The sequence below is a fragment of the Piliocolobus tephrosceles genome, chromosome 13 (assembly GCF_002776525.5).
Source record: "Piliocolobus tephrosceles isolate RC106 chromosome 13, ASM277652v3, whole genome shotgun sequence".
Lineage (NCBI taxonomy): Eukaryota > Metazoa > Chordata > Mammalia > Primates > Cercopithecidae > Piliocolobus > Piliocolobus tephrosceles.
The window spans coordinates 31,276,361-31,296,369 of NC_045446.1; the positions used below are offsets into that span (position 1 = coordinate 31,276,361).

The 20,009-nt window shown below is 34.6% G+C and overlaps 1 protein-coding gene across 2 annotated transcripts in view; it reads left to right on the plus strand.

Annotated features, from left to right (window-relative positions):
* The window catches only part of CSTF3 (cleavage stimulation factor subunit 3), a 78,376-nt gene that overhangs the window by 39,942 nt on the left and 18,425 nt on the right, over window positions 1-20,009 (plus strand). For both annotated transcript variants that reach the window (XR_004228436.1, XM_023185563.1), the window contains exons 4-9: window positions 14,267-14,299; window positions 14,676-14,773; window positions 16,641-16,707; window positions 16,790-16,824; window positions 17,021-17,147; window positions 19,504-19,581. Coding sequence is in view for 1 of the 2 variants with exons in the window: in XM_023185563.1 (XP_023041331.1) it covers window positions 14,267-14,299; window positions 14,676-14,773; window positions 16,641-16,707; window positions 16,790-16,824; window positions 17,021-17,147; window positions 19,504-19,581 (438 nt within the window). In the remaining variant the exon portion in view is untranslated. The remainder of the gene's footprint in view (window positions 1-14,266; window positions 14,300-14,675; window positions 14,774-16,640; window positions 16,708-16,789; window positions 16,825-17,020; window positions 17,148-19,503; window positions 19,582-20,009) is intronic.

Genomic DNA, 20,009 nt, shown 5'->3' on the forward strand with positions numbered 1-20,009 from the left:
ACCTCTTATTTCCCATTTAAATTAAGTCTTAATGTTTGCAAATTATTTTTTCATCTTTTTAAGCTTTTTATATTGCATCTCAACATTAGACATGAGGAGACTCACATACTCTTATATAATGAAAATAGTTTTGTGTATATATATGTGTGTGTATGTGTGTATATATATATATACATATATATATATATATTTTTTTTTTTTTCCTGAAACTGATTTGCCTGTGAAATAGTTGTGAAGAAAAATCTTGATTCACATTACAGATTTTCTTGAGCTATTCAATAAGGTCATGTATATAGAGACATCAAAATCATGAAGGCTTCTTTCAACAATCAGATCCTTTTGAAGTGAGCTTATATATAAGGATTATATTCTATTAACAGTAAACATTTCAAAACCAGTTTTCTTTCCCATTGGTGAACTAATTAAATACTTTATAGAATTTGGCTTTCAACATGCACACTTTGCCATCCAACAATGTATCTCAATTGTAATTTGAAAGCTAACCCATAGATTATTTTATATCTTGTTTCTGTGCATTTTGCAGTAGGATGATGGGATATGGGGAGAACAGAAAGTCTTTGGTGCCTCTTCTCCTTTCCTTTCTCAGGTTTACCTATTGATTGGGAAAGGGCTGCCAGGAGCTCAGTTTCTTTGAGAAACAGCATTAGGATACTTTTTTGTTGTTTTAATTTTATTTCTTTATTTCTTACATGTCACAGCTTTCGATAATCTGATATCTCTACTGACCTGTTATAGTAGTCATGGACAAAATTAGACCTGTATAGTAGAATCAACTAGAAAGAATGGCCATATGTGTTTATTAGATTTGGGGAGCCTTCCACTGCACACTTCATTTGCTGGTGAAAGTGTCACCACCTTAACCCACAGCTTGCGGTTCAGGTTTTTTTCCCTTCAACTTTCTTTCCATTTTAATGACAGCACCATAAGGGCCTGTTCTTACAGCAGGAATATCAATATAATTTTCATTTCATTATTGTCTACTAAAGCCTTCATGGCAGCTTTCCATATAGTATTTGAACTTAATTCTTTACCTTTGGTGGCATCACTTTGGAAAATATCACAAATATATTTAGAGGAAGTAAAATGAAATACAAACATTTCAAACTATATAAATAAAATGCCAGAGAAAATAGGGTATGTTTTTGTTAAGGCTTTAAATGTGGCCATGTTTGGAGAAATGCACTCAGGAATTCATAAAGTTAGGAAAAAGTTTTAAAATCTAATAGGTTATTTTATAAAATAATTTTATAAATGTTCTGGATATAAGTAGATAGCTTGAAGCCATTAGAATAGAGCCAAAATTTCAATTTTGGAACATGCCCATTAGAAAAAAGAAATTCATCTCTAAATCATCTTGATTCTCCTGGAACTTACTATTTACCTGAATTTTTTCTTTGTTTTTCTTAATTTGTTAGCTATGTCTATTTTTCAAACCTCCAAAATTCCTAATTTCCATCTTTTACATGGCTATTTGAAGCAGCATTTTTGCTTCAAATAGAAATCATGTTTTCATTCAAGAAAAGTAATGGAAAATAGAATTGATTTGGGTATGCTCATGGAAAGATGTAAATCCTGTGAAAAATCTAACTTTCAAAATCCATATTAGAACTTTAATTATTTCCATTTTAGTCTGAATTTACTGATAGTATTATACTTAGCATCCTTTCTAAACCTTTTTATTGAAGTGAGGTTTTAAGTTAATATTTTAACAAGGATTATAGGACTCATAAAGACCTTTCTGTAAAAGTTTTACATTTTTCATTTCCCTTGATATTTAAGACAGTATAATCTAAAATCTGTTTTTGAATGAATATGCAAACAGTAACTGGTAGACTTTTATCCACATTTATTTAGCAATTATTGTTGAGTGCTATCTGTTAGGCTTTGTTCTAGGTGCTGTGAAATAAAAAACGTTATGCCTTCGTGGAATTTTTTAAATTATGTTGACTCACTTGTTTTCTGAGTAAGCAGAATAATACCTAGATGGACTACTGAGAAAATACACTTATACAGAACCTAAATACATGCACAGATAATATTTTTGGACTTAAATGGTTGAATTTTAAAAGGCAAGCATGAAGTAATATCAAGTGATTGAAGCTTGAGAGATGGGAGGGAAAATGGAGTTTGTCAAGATTGTTACAAAAAGGAAAACATTTTTCTTACTTAAAAGGGTAATATATGTGTTTTTTATAAGAAAAAAAGTCTAAGAATGGAGAAAAAACCATATTCCCACTACTTTTGAACTATAACTTAATCACCGTTAACTTTTCCAGATCTGTCTATAAAACCTTAACTTTTTGTAGCTTGTTTTTTCCACATGGTAGCATATTTTTGTGTTGCTTAGTCTATAAAATCGCTTTTAATGGTGGCACCATAGTACTTCCTATATATATGCTGTTTAACCAGTCCTAATTATCATTTATAGTGTTTCCAGTTTTTGTTTTATAAGAATCTCTTGCATGAATACAATTTTATTTCAATATTTTTACACAGTCATAATTGTTTCTTTAGACCTTTTAGAATTCATATTTTACTATTGAAGGTTGCTGTTGCTGGTGTCATCTTTTGAATTGAGCTGAGTAATGATTTTTTAATCTTTCAGAATTTAAGTAAATATGACCAATGTATAGTTTGTTGAAGAATAGGGAAACAGTGTTGAATAAATATACAATTTTGGTGAAAAAGATGATTATCTGATAAGCATTTTCTAAAGAGGAACTTGGAATTAGGTCACTTCAACAACAAAATAGAAATAAACTATGCATATAGGATTGAGAAGTCTAGAATTGGGTCATAATACAAATGTTCATTGTATGTTCTTGGAAAAAGTGATAGGGTATCAAAAACAGTTGCAGAATATAATTAGAATATAATTTCTGATGTAAAGTTAAAAGTATTAGAGTAGCAGTATTGATAAAAACTAAAGTAGTCTGAGGAATATACTGTGAGTTTAATAGAATGAGGAAATGGGCTATTTCTAGAATTACGCTTCTCTACTGATAGGTAAAAACTAGAGGTGTGGGCAAGTTGCTTAAAAAAATACAGAAAAGCAATCCATTGAATTTGTATCTACTTCATTGTGGAAGCTTAATCCTGTTTTTGAAACGGGATTTTTAAGAAAGGTTAAATGAAGCATTACTCATGATACTGGATATCTAGTATAAATGTTATACTTGATTTCCTAGCATAAATAAAAGTATAGTTAGAATTAAATTGCCAACAAGAAAGTTACATAGAAAAAATATGTGAACTCATTGGATGCCATTGAAAATTAAGTAAGAGAAATGGTATTCTGATAGGAATCTGTAGCAAAATGGGATTGTATTGATTAGTGAACTAGAATATCTAAAGTAGAGGAAATGACCAAAGGCTTTTGTCCAATGATAATACAATTGCTAATATTTTTGAACAGCAGTTTTCAATTTGTATGTAGTAAGAGATGAATGAATTATAAACAGTTTTAAGTAAATGGTTTTCTGAACAATTTCCCCTCTGCACATTAAGAAATAGTTATGTGACTAATGGAAGATTAACCCAGCAAACAAAAGTGAGGTGAGATATAATGTGTTCTAAAACAATATATAAAGTTCCTGTAATAATATTAGAGAAGTTATATTGTTTAATATTTTAAGTTTGCCTGGAAGGACTTTTATTAAGACGACAGTTCATAAAAGCTGTAAATTAAGGTAGAAAAGACTATAAGTTGATGTGCAATAAACTAATATTAGACATTTGAAGGAAGCAAATTAGCAATCTACTTGATTACCATTCTGGCTGTGCAGTATGGAATTAATGTAGTTTTTTGTTTTGTTTTTTTAGATCAGAGGCTTATGAACTTGATTTCTTGACTTTCCTGATAGCTGGAGCATCTCAAATGATTGTACACATTTCTTAATCTCCATTTTAATTAACCTTTAGAAAGAAGATCTCTGCCACCCAGCAATTTTGAGGAGTGACAGGGGAGATGACCTAATGGGAGGTAGAGTAGCAAAACCAATTGAGCCATGAATGTTAACTAGTGATTTTGATACTTCTGACCAAATTACTCACTTTTCTCAAAAAGCAAATACCCTGCTATATTTTTCTTACTCAAAAATTACAGATTATTCTTTGAAAGATAATGTTTGGCATGCTGTTGAGAAGTTATTTACAGAGTTTAGATGTTTATTAAGTAAAATAGGCTGAGTCTATAAATGTTAAGTGGTGGTTGTTGATAGATATTCTATATATTGGGATAAAATCAAATTTGAGCCAAGGTTTTACCTTTGAGATTCTTGACTGAAATTAGTATTGCATAATTTATGTAGCATTTATTTAACATTTTAAATCCTCATAGGTCTGGCTGAGAATTTGAGAGCATTTAAAAGTAGATTTTAGTGTGGGGATGTTTATGTTCAGAGAAAAATACTAATGAATTACTCCAAAGAGAAACTTACTGTTCAAAATCAGCCGTAATTTTCTTTCTCTTATTAAAAAAATATATATATATCCCTAATCTGTCATGAGATTAGAGTTAAAAAAGAAAATGTTCAATTATTTTTAAAAAATCCCAACTCTCCTTTGTGAAATTGTTATGGAAATAAAATGTAACTGAGACAGAAAAATTATCTCAACCCTTCCAGTGAAAATAGTTTTGGTCAACAGTTACTGTGTGCATTTCTTCCTACTCAGTATATATTTTTTAGATTTCACTTTTTAAATGTACTATGGATATATTTCCATTCAGTATTACAAATATACATCATTGCTTTTAAAGTTCCTGTGTGTTTGTGTGTATATATATCTCATCCCATTGTTTAGACAAAACAATTATTTAGACAAAGCACAGTTTAATCAATCATTCTACCTTTTAGTAATAATAGATTCACAAATCTTCTGTGTACTCTTTCAGTGAACATCCTCATATATATATATGTATATATATAGTGCTGAGAGCAGTATAGTATAGTGGTTAAGAGCTCAGTTGTGTGATCTGGAGGAAGTTATTAAATCTCCTCCTTGTGCCTCAGTTTTCTCATCTTTAAGTAGGGAATAATAGTACTTTACCTGAGTGCTGTTTATGGATTAAATGAGTTAATACATATAAAATCTTGGAGCAGTGCTTACAAACATTAAATAGTTAATAAATGCTGCTAGTATTAGCAGTATTAGTCACTTTAAATTGTAAGAAGCTGAATTGCTTCAACTTTTAAGTGTGTAATAAGCAATGAGTTTCTTATTGCCAGATCCACTTACCTTTCGTATACCCTTATTTTTGACCTGTGGCACATTCCACCAGATCCCTTTTTCTTGTAATATTTATCTTTGACTTCATAGATATTATTTTATCCTGTTTTTCTTGTATCAAGTACTCTGGGGTTCTCTTTCTTTTTGCTGCCTGGGAATGGATAGTTTGGAGAAATGAGTCTTTGCTTGTCTGAATATTCTGTACTTCAGAGAATATACTTAATGCCTTAGGTATTGTATGCCCTAGATATTGATAAGAAATTTTTTTTTACAAATGACTCAAATATGCATCTTTAATTTCACTGTCTTATTGATGAAACCAACCCCCATCTGCTAACTTTAATCAGACAATTTATACCTGAGTTATGTCACCTCAGAATAAACCTAATAAAAAGTAAACTTTACAGCAACTCTCATAACACTTTTAATTCTTGTTTCCATTTAAAAAAAAAATCTGTTGTTCTTCCCTCTACATTACTAGTTTTCTTTCCCTGTTCTGCCTTCTCTGAGCCAAAGCCAGTATTACCCCACTTTAGGATAACAGCAATAGCATCTTACCTATGTAGCTAGTACCTGCTTTTCTCATCCCACAGCACTAGAAGTCGCCTCTGTATTCTCCACAACCTGTGTTCCCTAACCTACTTATGAGCCATCTTTTTTCAACTTTCCTCTTGTTTACCTGCCAGGAAAACCTCAGTGGCATTCAGTAAGGTTTTCTGTATGTCAGATTTAACTCTGCGTTTTTATGCCCTTGGTAATGGACCTTCACCATAATCAGCCAACTTACTTTTCCAATGCGTATTCTTTTTTTCTTGTGTTGATGTCCTCACTATTCCACCGAAAACTAAAGAAACTCATGTTGTTTCATTGACTTGTACAGACTCCTTTTTTTCATTAATGGCCTGGATACCATCTGCTCAGTGAAGCTTTCCTTGATAACTCTAGTTTGCATGGAACACCTTTTCCTCTGAATCTTATAGGACATAGAGCATACACAAAATAATTTGAATTTAAATTTAGTCCTTTATTGTTTCCATCATTAGTTTTATGTTTTCAACTGGATCATAAACTCTTTAATAGTTCAGGTCCACTTTCCCCCTTCCACTTGGTAAATCCTAAGGACACACGACAAATAGTTTTTAGTTGGCTTGGGAAAGTGGAAGACTAATTATACCTAATGGTTAGTACAAGGAATTAAAATGAAAGTAAGTTTGATCTACACTGAAAGATAATCATAGTTTTGTTTAGCACATTTCAATTTTAATCATAATTGACTATATACTTCACAGTGGTCTATAATTTACACTCATTTTTGACAAGTAGTTCTGTGATATATTTAAGGGCCTGGATAATTGAAAGTTTATAGGACATGAAGAGGTTGTGGCCAACCTGTTATATCTAAATCAGTATATATTATAGGTATACATTTGTATCTACATATTTATTTATACTTTTAATTCTATAGACAGAATCTGAACATGTTGCCCAGCCTGGTCTCAAATTCCTGGCCTCAAGTGACCCTCACCCTTTGGCCTCCCAAAATGCTGAGATTATAGGCATGAACTACCATACCTGGCATTTATATATATATTTAATATGAAAATACAAATTGCAGAAACAATACAATTTATCACAGGAAAATTAAGAAGTACAGATAAAGAAAATTATTCTTTAGGTAGTGGCTGCCTCCCAAAATATAACCAAAATATAATTCCATGAGTTATGACTTAGTTTAATGCACCACTTTATCTCCAGTGCTATGTGTCACATGGTAGGCACATAATTATTTGTCAAATAAAAATGAATTTATTTGCAGACACTGCTTTCCTGATTTCTTTACCTTAAAATTGGGAGTGGGTGGTGGAAAAGGAGAATATTCTGCAACCACTCCAGCATCTAACTTAAAGGCTTGTTTGGAGATCTTAAAATGTCACTCTTCAATATTTCCAAATTCCTTAAAACTAGTTGCATTCTATAATCTTTCAAGACATTTTTTCAGGCTGTAGGGGATTAGAGAATAGCTGAAAAGAGTAGTGAAAAAGTAAATTAACAGAAGATGAATTTATATTTAGGATTCCATATGCTTTCAGATTTCAGGGTTTGGACTAAGCTTTTTGGATAATTAATACAAGTAGAATCAGACAGCTTCTCTGCATCTCAAATTCAGTTTAAGATGATTATCTTAAGTCCCAGAAAAGTTTATTTGCTATACTTTAGAGTAGAAAAGATGCAGGGAACAAATTAGGAATGTGACTCTGCAATTCATTTATTTGTTTATTCATCACATTGTGAACAACTACCATAAGAACTCACTTTAGATGGATCCTAGCCCTGCCTCTGCTATGTGCCCAGTACTGTCTGAAAACCTAAGTGTTGACTTGTCCCAAATGGTTATTGTGTGAAAACCTACACGAAGTATATAGAGACTTACTTTTTCTTTTAGATTATATAGCTTCTTGGTGTTCCTCTATAGAGTTATGTCAGGTTCATTTATTTATCAATTTTTTTTTTTTTATGGAGTTGCATTCTTGTCCAGGCTGGAGTGCAATGGCACAGTCTTGGTTCACTGCAACCTCCACCTCCCGGGTTCAAACAGTTCTACTACCTCAGCCTCCCAGGTAGCTGGGATTACAGGCACCTGTCATCATGCCCAGCTAATTTTTGTATTTTTAGTAGATATGGGGGTTTCACCATGTTGTCCAGGCTGGTCTTGAACTCCTGACCTCAAGTGAGCCACCCGCCTCGGCCTCCCAGAGTGCTGTGATTACAGGTGTAAGCCACGACACCCAGCCTCAAATATGTTTTTAAACCATTTCAAGTTAATTGTATAATGATTCTTATAACTGGTGATTTTAAAAACAGCATACTTTTAAAAACTTTTGATGTTATGGGATTTTTTTTCTCCGAGAGATAAGGGAAAAAATTGAATTTGAAGAAACCTGTCAAAATGCAATTGACATAGAGTCTTATTTCTCTGGTCAGAAAAATGTGAATTTTTTTCGGCATTTACATCAGCATTTCATAAAACATCCAATGAAGCATGAAATATGTTCCTAAGATCAGGAAAAACTCATTTATTTTTGAACAACTAAATATGAACAACTAAATATCATGCTTTCTTTAGATCTCAATATAAATATATTACAGCGAAAGGACATGGCTAATCTAAACTGTTAAAAATAGATATTAGTCAAAGGTTCATTAGACCTTTTCTGGCAAAGTTAACGCTTTACAAAATTAAATAATTAATTTTGTTTTAACCTATTAAGTAATAGGTGATCATTAGTTTCAATAATTGATCTGAGGATAGTTGTAGTTCCAAAAGATAAGTGATGACCAATTAATGCTTGGGAAATAATTGTGGAAGTTAAACAAAGGCCTGGAAATACGAAGTATTCAAAAGTATCGGGAAAAGATCTGTGTTTACTCAATTATGTTATATTTGTTTTACTCTCCCTAAGATAACCACTGATTTTTTTTTTTTTTTTTTGAAATAGAGATGGGGTCTTGCTATGTTGCCCAGGCTGGTCTCAAACTCCTGGGTTCAAGAGATCCACTCACCTCACCTCAGCCTTCCAAAGTGCTGGGATTATAGGTGTGAGCCACTGCGCCTGGCCAATAACCACTGATTTGAATGTAATTAAACTTAAAGGTTAATTGATCTTGATATTGCTATTCTAATTATCATACTCTTCTATTAAAAAAAATAGGAAGTTGACAATTTTAAAAATGTATTATTTTTTCTCTATAGACACTTCATATCTTTGTAAAATTTGGATAATTCATTAAAAAGGTAATGCAATTGACAAATTTTTATGATAAACAGTAGGTGTACTAGAAGGATCAGTATTTGTTTTTTGTTTGTTTGTTTGTTTGTTTTAGACAGGGTCTTGCTCTGACACCGAGACTGAAAATCTAATGGTGTGATCATAGCACACTACAGCCTCAAACTTCTGGGCTCAAGCAATCCTCTCGCCTCAGCCTCCCAAGCAATTGGGACTATGGCATATGCCACCACACCTGGCTTGAAGTTAACTTTTATTAAGAGCCTCTGTCATTGAAAATTATACACTACTTTTAATAGATTAAATATAATCAAGTCTTAGTAAGTTTTGCAAAATTATTTGTATGCATATAATGGTATATATGTATGTATGTATGTGTGTATTTATTTATTTATTTTGAGACAAAGTCTCACTCTGTTGCCCAAGCTGGAGTGCAGTGGCACGATCTCTGCTCACTGCAACCTCCACTTCCCAGGTTCAAGTGATTCTCCTGCTTCAGCCTCCTGAATAGCCAGGACTACAGGCATGCACCACCATGCCCGGCTAATTTTTCTATTTTTAGTAGAGAAAGGGTTTCACTATGTTGGCCAGGCTGGTCTTGAACTCCTGGCCTCAAGCATTCCACCCGCCTCAGCCTCCCAAAGTGCTGGGATTACAGGTGTGAGCCACCGCACCCGGCCTATAATGGTCTTTAAATGGAGACATTTTCTGTTGATTAATGACAGGAAGTTCTGAGAATCCCAAATGTCAAAACAAAGTAATCTTAAGTATCAATATTTTTTATTTTTAGAATTTAAACCAAGCTTTGATTATCAGAACGGATTCCTGTACAAATACACATAACTATGAAAAATTTATTTAAGAATACTTAACTCATAGGTAAGATTTTTCGTATAGAAGTAAGTAATACATAGGGTAATAATCTTTTAAAGAAGGAAAATGGACTAATAGTGGGATGGCTGAAGACAGGGTATTGGTGTGCTAGTCTCACCAATAATGGCATTTGAATATGGCCTGCACTTTTCCTCTGCATCAAATGGGCCAATTATCATAACACCATTGGTCTTTCTGGCTATTTGGTTTACATAGCTCTGTTTAGAGAAGATGTAATGAAAAGTTTATACTCCTTTAGTTCATAGCTTTGTTGACTAGTATGATTTATGGGCACCTGGAACATCTAGATGCTTTATATTCTTTTTAATTCTTGATAACCCTTTGAAATGGATGTTATCATTCCCATTTTATAGGTGGAAAAGCTGATAGTGTAAGAGAGTAAGTAACTGATGCAATGTGATCAATTCTTTTCATTTTACCACATTGCAGATTTAATCTCCAAAGCACATTGATGATTTTTTTTTTTTTTTTTTCCCACACAGAGTTTTGCTCTTGTCGCCCAGGCTGCAGTGAAATGGCACAATTTCAGCTCACTGCAACCTCCCCCTTCTGGATTCAAGTGATTCTCTTGCCTCAGCCTCCCGAGTAGCTGGGATTACAAGCATGCGCCACCATGCCCAGCTAATTTTTGTATTTTTAGTAGAGACGGGGTTTCATCACGTAGGCCAGGCTGGTCTCGAATTCCTGACCTCATGTGATCTGCTTGCCTCGGCCTCCCAAAGTGCTAGGATTATAGGCGTGAGCCACTGTGCCTGGCCGATGATTTTTAAAAGTATTTTTTAAATGAATGATGTTTAAAAAAATAATGAGATTATAGCTATTGTGGTAAGGCCACCAGTACCAGTTCTGTAGAAGGCCTCTCAGATAATATTTACTGGTTCCATTAATGAATGACAATCAGTGGCCACATACTAGAGATCAGAGATTTCTTCTGTATTAGTCAAAAGTGTCTTTCTACATACATTTATTGGGCTAATACCAGTTTACCAATTAAAGAAATAATTGATGAATCCAAGATACAGGACCACTTTGTTGGGGAGGGGTATGTAAAATTTGGTTATTTCATAGGTATACATAATAGACATAATTTTTACTGAAATGCACAGATGATAGTAAAGTCTTTTTCCTTGTCCCTATTTTTGCATCCACCCATATCACCCTGCCAACCGTAATTATGTTTAACAACCTTGTAGATATTCCTTATTTTTCTCTATGCTAATATACATAAACATATATAGGATTTATTTTTAGTTATTTTATAGAGATAGATTATATAAATTTTACTATCTTTTCATTCAATAAGATCTTGTGGCAATCCCTGCCAATTACTTGTTAAAGCTGAATACATAATATTCCATGATGTGGATGCATCATAATTTATTAAACTATTTCCCCACTGGTGGACATTTGATTTTTAAACTGTTTTTGCTACTACATAAAGTTTACAGTAAATAACCTTGTACAAATACCTCTCTATTCTGTTGCTTTTATTTTATTATTATTATTTTTTTAGATGGAGTCTCACTCTCATCTGGGCTGGAGTGCAGTGGCGCATTATCAGCTCACTGCAACCTCCACCTCCCAGGTTCAAGTGATTCTCCTGCCTCAACCTCCTGAGTAGCTAGGATTACAGGCACCCGCCACTATGTCCAGCTAATTTTTTGTATTTTTAGTAGACACAGGGTTTCACCATGTTGGCCAGGCTGGTCTTGAACTCCTGATCTTGTGCTTTGCCTGCCTCGGCCTCCCAAAGTGCTGGGATTATAGGTGTGAGCCACCGTGCCTGGCCTGCTTTTTGTTTTTATAATATAGATCCCAGGAGTGGAATTCCTGGGTCAAAAGATACATTTTTTTTTTATTAGAATAGCTGTTACTAATGGCTTTCCATAAAGGCTGTAACAATTCATATTTCCTCCAGCTGTGTGTGAAGTGTCTTTTCATTACATGGCTTCAGTAGCGTTAATAACTTTGTAAGTTTTTACCATTCTAATGGTTGTTAAGTAATATCTATTATTTTAATTTGTCTTTCCCACATTGGAGGTTTACACATTGTCATATAGCTTTTAACCATTTACATTTTCTCTTCTGGGAATTAACTATTAATATTCTATGACTGTTTTCCCAATGGGTAGCTTTGGTTTTCCTGACCAGTTGTGTGAACTATATATAATCTCACCTGCACCTGGGAAGCTGGTGACTTAAACTCATCCTACTTTATTCCCATTCTCAACTCAGCCTATTTACCTCTACTAAGCCAAGCAGCCGAATGCAAGGAAGCCTCAGGTTCTATGGGAATCTCACAGAAGAGGCCCAGTAGAGAGCCTAGGGAAAGGACTAAGAAGCTAACTCATAGAAAATTTGGAACCCCTCAAATGTCTCTACCCCAGACAAATGTTGACATCAGCCTGGCCTCTTGGAAACCAAAAAGGATCAAAACAGGCAGGCTGAGTCCTCCCTACTCTTGAGCAGAGATTTCTTTCTGGTTTCTTGGCAGAGGACTAGCAGCAGCTTGTTTGCTGCCTACACCTGCTACACAGCTGTCATGGTAGAGAAGGGTCAATTTCTGCTGCTTTAGGACTGCCAACACAGCTTCAGTGAATAGACAGGAAAAAATAACAGCACATCTGAAGGATCCAGCAACCAGAAAGGAATATAAACTAAAAGTATCAGATCCCTGACAAAATAGAGCTGCTAGAGGAGAAATACAACTGGAACAAAGTAATATGAACACAGGATTCAAAGTGCTGTATTAAAAACTCTGGAGTCAAAAACCATTATGTATGAACCAAATATAGTAATAGGCTAAGTGGAAGAGAATAGTCACATGGAGCCCTAAATGAATTGCCTGTAGGATCTACTGGAGAAACTATTTTAACACCTTGAGCAAAAATTCAAAGGAAGGGTAAAGATAACAGATTTCAAGGATGGAACCAGGAGATCTAACATATATAGTTCTAGAAGGAGAAAAAGGAACAAATAGAAGAGAGATACTTATTCTTGAGCTAAAAGTCCTGAGTATATGGGTTCAAAGGGCATGCTGAGTTCCAAGCAGGTTTGTGGTAATAAATGATAGTGCTCAACCTGCTAGGCAATATTCTAAAGGCTTCACATTTATTAACTCATTGAGTCCTCAGAATAGCCCTAACAAAGTAGATATTATTATCCCTCTTAATCAGCTGAGGGAAAAAGAGGTTAAGTAGATAGCCAGATTGTGAACCTAAGAGGTCTGACTCCAGAGCCTTGATTGAACTGCTTCAAAGTACAAAGACCTGTGTTTAAGTGTGTGCTAAAATTTATGAACTCTGAAGATCAAGATTAAAAAGTCCAGAAAGAGAACAAGTTATCAGCAAAAGCAAAAGAGACTGTCATCAGCATTCTCATCTGCAGCAGCTTAAGCCATAAAACTGGGAATACTTTATTACTGTACTACTTGAGATAAAAGGACCAAAACTTCTCTAATCAGCCAAAATTTGTATTTACCTATCTGGGTGAAACAGATTTGCTGATTAACACAGTTGAGCACCTAATCCCACCCACTATGTGATGAAAATACTCAAGAGAAATCTAATAGTATTTAATCTTGGTCTTTTCACATGCTATTTCTCCTGCCTGGAATAACTCTTCCCTTTCTTCACCAAATACCTCAGATTCTCCTAGAAAAAGTTATCTTTTTCCAGGAAATCTTTTGCAGTTCCCTGAGTTTAAGTCTTTTGCTCTTCCAAAATGCTCCTGTAGCACCCAGTACTTTCTTCATTTTAGCACTTAATCATAATATCTTACAATGACCTTCTATTTCCTTGTCTTATTTTCCCCATAAGACTGTAAGCTCTATGAGGGCAGGGGCAGACCTGTCTTGTTGACAGTGGTAGCACCCACGCCTAGCACAATATCTGCAATATAGTAGGCTGATGGTGTGACTGAATGTTTATATGTAGTCCAAATTTGCAAATCTTTTTTGCCACTCAGATTGTTCTGGTAGCTATTCAGGGAAAGGAAAGCCTTAAGTTTTTCTTCAGTGGACACATAAAGTCCTATTCAGGTAGACCTATCAGGTATGTATATGTTTCTGTATTCATCTCATGACTATTTTACAGAATTTTATTAAATTCACAAAATTTCTATGTAAATGAATGTATGAAAATCCACATAGATTCCATTTACACAGGTATATTTGCAATGTTACCCATGTTTGCTTTCACACTTCTGTTATTTTTGAAGAACAAAATTAATAAGAAAATATAGGGATGCATTTCCAAAGTTGGTTAAAAATTGGTCAAAAATTCAGATTGATGCTCTAAAAAATAGCATTAATTCCATATTTTTCTGTTTCTCTTCAGATTAAAGCTAAAAATTATGACAAGGTTGAAAAGGTGAGTCCTCAAATACTTTAAATTTTATATTGAAGTTTAACTTAAAACCTAGTATGTATAAGACAAATGTTAACAATAATTGAATCTAGATAGTGATTTTTTACAAGTTAATTGTAGTTACTCAACTTTTTTATATGCTTAAAAATGTTCATCATAAAAATTTTGGAAAAGGAAAAGAAAATAATTATACTCCCCTGACAAATCATGAGAAGCATTTTAATTATCTAAACTGAAAATGGGGAAATTATTTGCCTTTTATTTATAAGAAGATAAATTCATAAAGGGAGCTGAATTTGTGTTTTTAATGTTCCATTTCATCTATGTCCATATGAAATTTATTTAACTGGATTCTGATAATATATTCTTGTATTTAAAGCTATTTCAGAGATGCCTTATGAAGGTTTTGCACATTGATTTATGGAAGTGTTATCTTTCATATGTCCGAGAAACCAAGGGTAAACTACCAAGTTACAAGTAAGTGAAACCAGGATCTTAAGAATGCAAGTCATCTCCAGGCACACAGTTAATCCCACATAAACTCACACCTTCTGTTAGCTCCAGGTGGGAAGAAATGTCAGGATTTGAAAAGTCAGGATTTTCTAAGAAATTAGTAACCTTGAAAAAAGTGCTTCAAAGAAAGTCACTGGCCATGAGTCTTACTCTGGAGAATTGAATCGCCCAAGCCCTTTCTATACTGAAACACTGTATATTTGCAACACCAAACCACTTTGTTGGCAGGCTTGTTGTCAAATTTTTTCAAAAACCATCTTCATACTTCTGCTAGTACCACTTTTGGCAGGTCAGGTCACAATGCAATGTGCTACTTAAGTGATCTAAGGGGTCTCTGACAATTATAGTGATCTAAGGGGTCTCTGACAGTTGTATTGTGAAGTTACCATCCCCACTGCAAATTATACCCACCTTCCCATCTTTGCCAAATCTAAATAATAGACCTTCTTCTGAGGTGCCATTTTTCTATGTAACTAACAGGCAAGTTATGTCTATTACTAAAATTCTGTCTTTATTGTCTTTTCCTGATTATATTTCTTGCTATGATTTTTGTGTTTTGAGACAGTTTCAGCTCTGTCGTACAGGCTGGAGTGCAGTGGCACAATCACGGGTTCACTGTAACCTCAACCTTTTGGGCTCATGCGATCCTCCCACCTCAGCCTTCCAAGTAGATGGGACTACAGGCACAAGCGGCCACACCTGGCTGATTTTTTTTCTATTTTTTTGTAGAGATGGGGTCTCCTTATGTTTGAGACTCCAAACATAGCGGGGTCTCAAGTGTAGGCTAATGTTCCTAGGCTGGTCTCAAACTACTGGGCTCAAGCAGCCTCTCAAAATGCTGGAATTATAGGCATAAACCACAACATCTGATCTGTTTATAGTTTATTGTGTTATATTGAAGTGGAAGTTCTTTTTCCCTAATGTACCCTTTACATTTTAACATAAGTAGCATTTTAATAAAACTATACTTTCCAGATTTCTACATTTTACTTTAGAGCTAATAGATCTTCAGACTTAATGTATCATGAATGAGAGAACCTCAGATTTCCACATTTGAATCTGCTATGTATAGAATTATGCAACTTAAAGGATATAAAGATAAGTAAGACATGAGCCTTATTTTGATAAACTCACAAGCAGTAGATAAAGGAAACAATTTATGATATTGACAAGCTTAACATCAAATAATGACTTTATATACTTACAAAGATGTCTTTTTGTTTATAGAAAATGTTCAAATGTTGTTCTGATCCTGTGATCAGAAGCTACGTTTTACTTATAAGTACATTATTTATTTATTTATTTATAGAGATGACTTTATTTATTTATTTATAGAGACGAGGTCTCACTGTGTTGCCCAGGCTTGTCTCCAACTCCTGGCCTCAGATGATCCTCTTGCCTTAGCCTCCCAAAGCATTGAGATTACAGGAGTGAACCACTACACCTATCTTCAAATAATAATTTATGTTTCATTTTTTTAGAGACAGCATCTTGCTCTGTCACCCAGGCTGAAGTGTAATGGTGCATTCATAACTCACTGTAACCTTGAAATCCTGGGCTGAAGCAATCCTCCCACCTCAGCCTTCCGAGTAGCTAGGATTACAGGTGCACACTACCACGCCCAGCTAATTTTTTTAATTTTTATGTTTTTAGAGACTGGGTTTTGCTATGTTGCACAGGCAGGTCTTGAACTCCAGGTCTCAAGTGATCCTTCTGCCCCAGCCTCCCAAAGCAATGGGATTACAGGCATGAGCCACCATGTCTGGCCTAATTGTAGGTAAATTTTAATAACAAAAGAATTTAAAAACCACATCTTTCATGTTCATTTCAGAGAAAAAATGGCTCAAGCATATGACTTTGCACTGGATAAAATTGGAATGGAAATTATGTCCTATCAGGTAGAGTTAAAACTTTTTAATATATGCACTTCAATGTGAAAATACCAAGAAAGATAATTAACATTTTATTTTTATTTCTTAGATTTGGGTGGATTACATCAATTTCCTAAAAGGCGTGTAAGTATTTGTGTGTGTATATATATATATATATATATACAGTTGATTTAGCTAAAATATAATTTTTAGTTCTTTGAGAAATCTCCATACTATTTTCCATAGAGTTGTTCTTTGGGTAGATATCCAGTAGTGAGATTGCTGGGTTGAATGAGATTTAGCTATAATATAATTGATGGCATTTCTTATACAATCTCAGGGAAGCTGTAGGATCGTATGCAGAAAATCAAAGAATAACAGCTGTCCGAAGAGTTTATCAACGAGGTTGTGTTAATCCGATGATCAACATTGAACAACTCTGGAGAGACTATAACAAGTATGAAGAGGTAAATTAGGTCAGAGTAGTTGTTTATTATAAACCAAGCCATTTTAATTTTTATGCATTGTGGATTTGTAGATTATAGCCTTTCTATATCAGTGTTATACATTTCTTTATTGATTGTAATGAAAGCACTATAATGTTTTTGCAAGGTTTTGAGAGTCTCCATATTAGTGTTATTTTTTAGAGGATACTCTGAAGAACAATGGTTCTTATGAAACTATTTTTATTCTGCACTAAGCCATATCCACACATTCATACACACACATACACATTGCCATTGACCTATAAAACAGTACCTTTTGGGAATTATTTTTTAGTTGCTGTGCATCTCTATCACCTGATTACAGTGATGTGATTATTGGTTTGAATTTGTGAGGTGTGTGGCTACAATCCAAGATCTTTGTGTTATTGGTATCTGCTTTTAATAACTGAGCTAATCAATCTGAATACATAAATACACATGCCAAGTAAGCTCTAGCGTTAAAAGGAAGTTCCTTAGCTGGGCATGGTGGCTTACACTTGTAATCCCAGCACTTTGGGAGGCCGAGATAGAAGGATTGCCTGAGCCCAGTAGTTTGAGACCAGCCTGGGCAAGATAGTGAGACCCCATCTCTAAAGAGGAAAAAAAGGAAGTTCTTCATATGTATATTGTGATTTCGAAGAACTATATAGGCTAGTGAAATTGTTCCCTCACAGGCATCAGCTGTGGTTTTCAAACTATATGGTTCTTGGATTTTAAAAATTATTGAAGATCACAAAGAATTTTTTTTTTTTATTTTTTTGAGACAGGGTCTTACTCTGTCACCCAGGCTGGAGTGCAGTGGCACAGTCGCAGCTCATTGCAGTCTCAACTTCCTGGGCTCAGGTGATTCTCCTACCTCAGCCTCCCAAGTAGCTAAGACTACAGGCATGTGCCACCACTCTCAAGCCAATTTTTTGTAGAGATGGAGTTTCTCCATGTTTCTCAGGCTGGCCTTGAACTTCTGAGCTCAAGCAATTCGCCCACCTTGGCCTCCCAAAATGTTGAGATTACAGGCACAAGCCACCATGCCTGACCAAAAACTGTATTTTCCAAAACAAAAAATGTAGTTAGAAGAGTGGCATTATTTTATATTTTCACAAATCTCTTTCATGTCTAGTTTAATAGAAAACAGCTGGATTTTCATAGCTGCTTCCATTCAGTGTGTTATATACTAAATGTCACGTAGCCTCTGTAAAACTCCTGTGTTTTTATGAGAGACGCAAATAATGTCTTAGTATTATAACGACAACTATTTTGATCTCATGGACTCCCTGAAAGGAGTCTTAGAATCCTTGGAGTACTCACTGAGTGGTAATGTTTATCTTTCCTTGCTATTTCTGTTTGTCTCTTTGAAAAGTGTTATACAACAGAACTAGTTAGAAAAGGGCTATTAGCCAGGTGTGATGGCTCATGCCTGTAATCCCAGCACTTTGGGAGGCTGAAGTGGGAGGACTGCCTAAGACCAGGAGTTTGAGGCCAGCCCAGGCAACGTAGCAAGACTACGTCTTAACAAAAGAAAATTTTTTTAATGAGCCAGACCTGGCAGGACACACCTGTAGTCCTATGTCAGGAGGCTGAGGCAGGAGGATTACTTGAGCCCAGGAGTTCAAGGTTCCAGTGAGTTAGGATGGCGCCACTGCACTCTAGCCTGGGTGACAGAGGAAGACTCTGTCTATAAAAAAGAAAAAGGGCTATCAAAGTCAAACCATGGCTATTCACCCAGATGAATCTGTACGTCTTTTTTTTTTTTTGAGACGGAGTCTCACTCTGTCGCTCAGGCTGGAGTGCAATAGCATGATCTCGGCTCACTGCAACCTCTGCCGCACCAGTTCAAGCAATTCTCCTGCCTCTGGCTCCCAAGTGGTTGGGATTACAGGCGCACGCCACCACACCCAGCTAATTTTTTTGTATTTTTAGTAGAAACGGGGTTTCACCATGTTGGCCACGCTGGTCACGAACTCCTGACCTCAAGTGATCCACCCAACTTGGCCTCCCAAAGTGCTAAGATTACAGGCATCAGCCATGTCATTTTTTTTTTTAGTAGAATCTTACATGAAATAATTGACCCTTTTCAAATGATTCTATCTTTAAAAGTTCCTGATAAATGGAAACTTACTGCCAGCTCATAAGACGTAAGCACATCCTCCTTAATCTTTGAAATGTATAATGCGATTGAACCTTTTTTCCCCTGCTTTTCATGAGCTGTATGAACCTTTATTAAACAAGAAATCTTTTAAAATAAAGAATTTAAAGTTATTTAGTAAATGAATAAATTAACTGTATTGTGCTAATTTTTAAGAAACTATACTTAATTTAAAAACATTTTTGTTTTTTCTAGGGTATCAATATTCATTTAGCTAAAAAAATGATTGAAGATCGGAGTAGAGATTATATGAATGCTAGACGTGTAGCAAAGGTATGGAATTCCATCCATCTATTTTAATGATTATTATGAATCTGTTGTTTACAGCAGAGCTTTCCCTGCCTGGTATTACTCTTGATACTTTCAATCATTAGCAATCTTAACAGCAATTAATTGCAAAGTCTGAGGAGATGACATATTTGAAATGAAATATCTCTTTGTACGAACAAAATATAATAAATTGGGTTTAGAAGAAATTATTTTTTAAAATATGGAAACAGGACATAGAGACAAGACTCTACTTAGAATTGATGAAGTAATTCTTTTCCCTCTCTTATTTGGGTTTGTCTGAATATTGTATTATTCTGTGATCTAATAACATAGCTCTCAGTGACACATTTTGATTGCGTGCATACCTTTCCATTCATTGACACTCTTAGAAGTTAGGAAAAATAGCCTATTAATATAAACTACTGAAATTT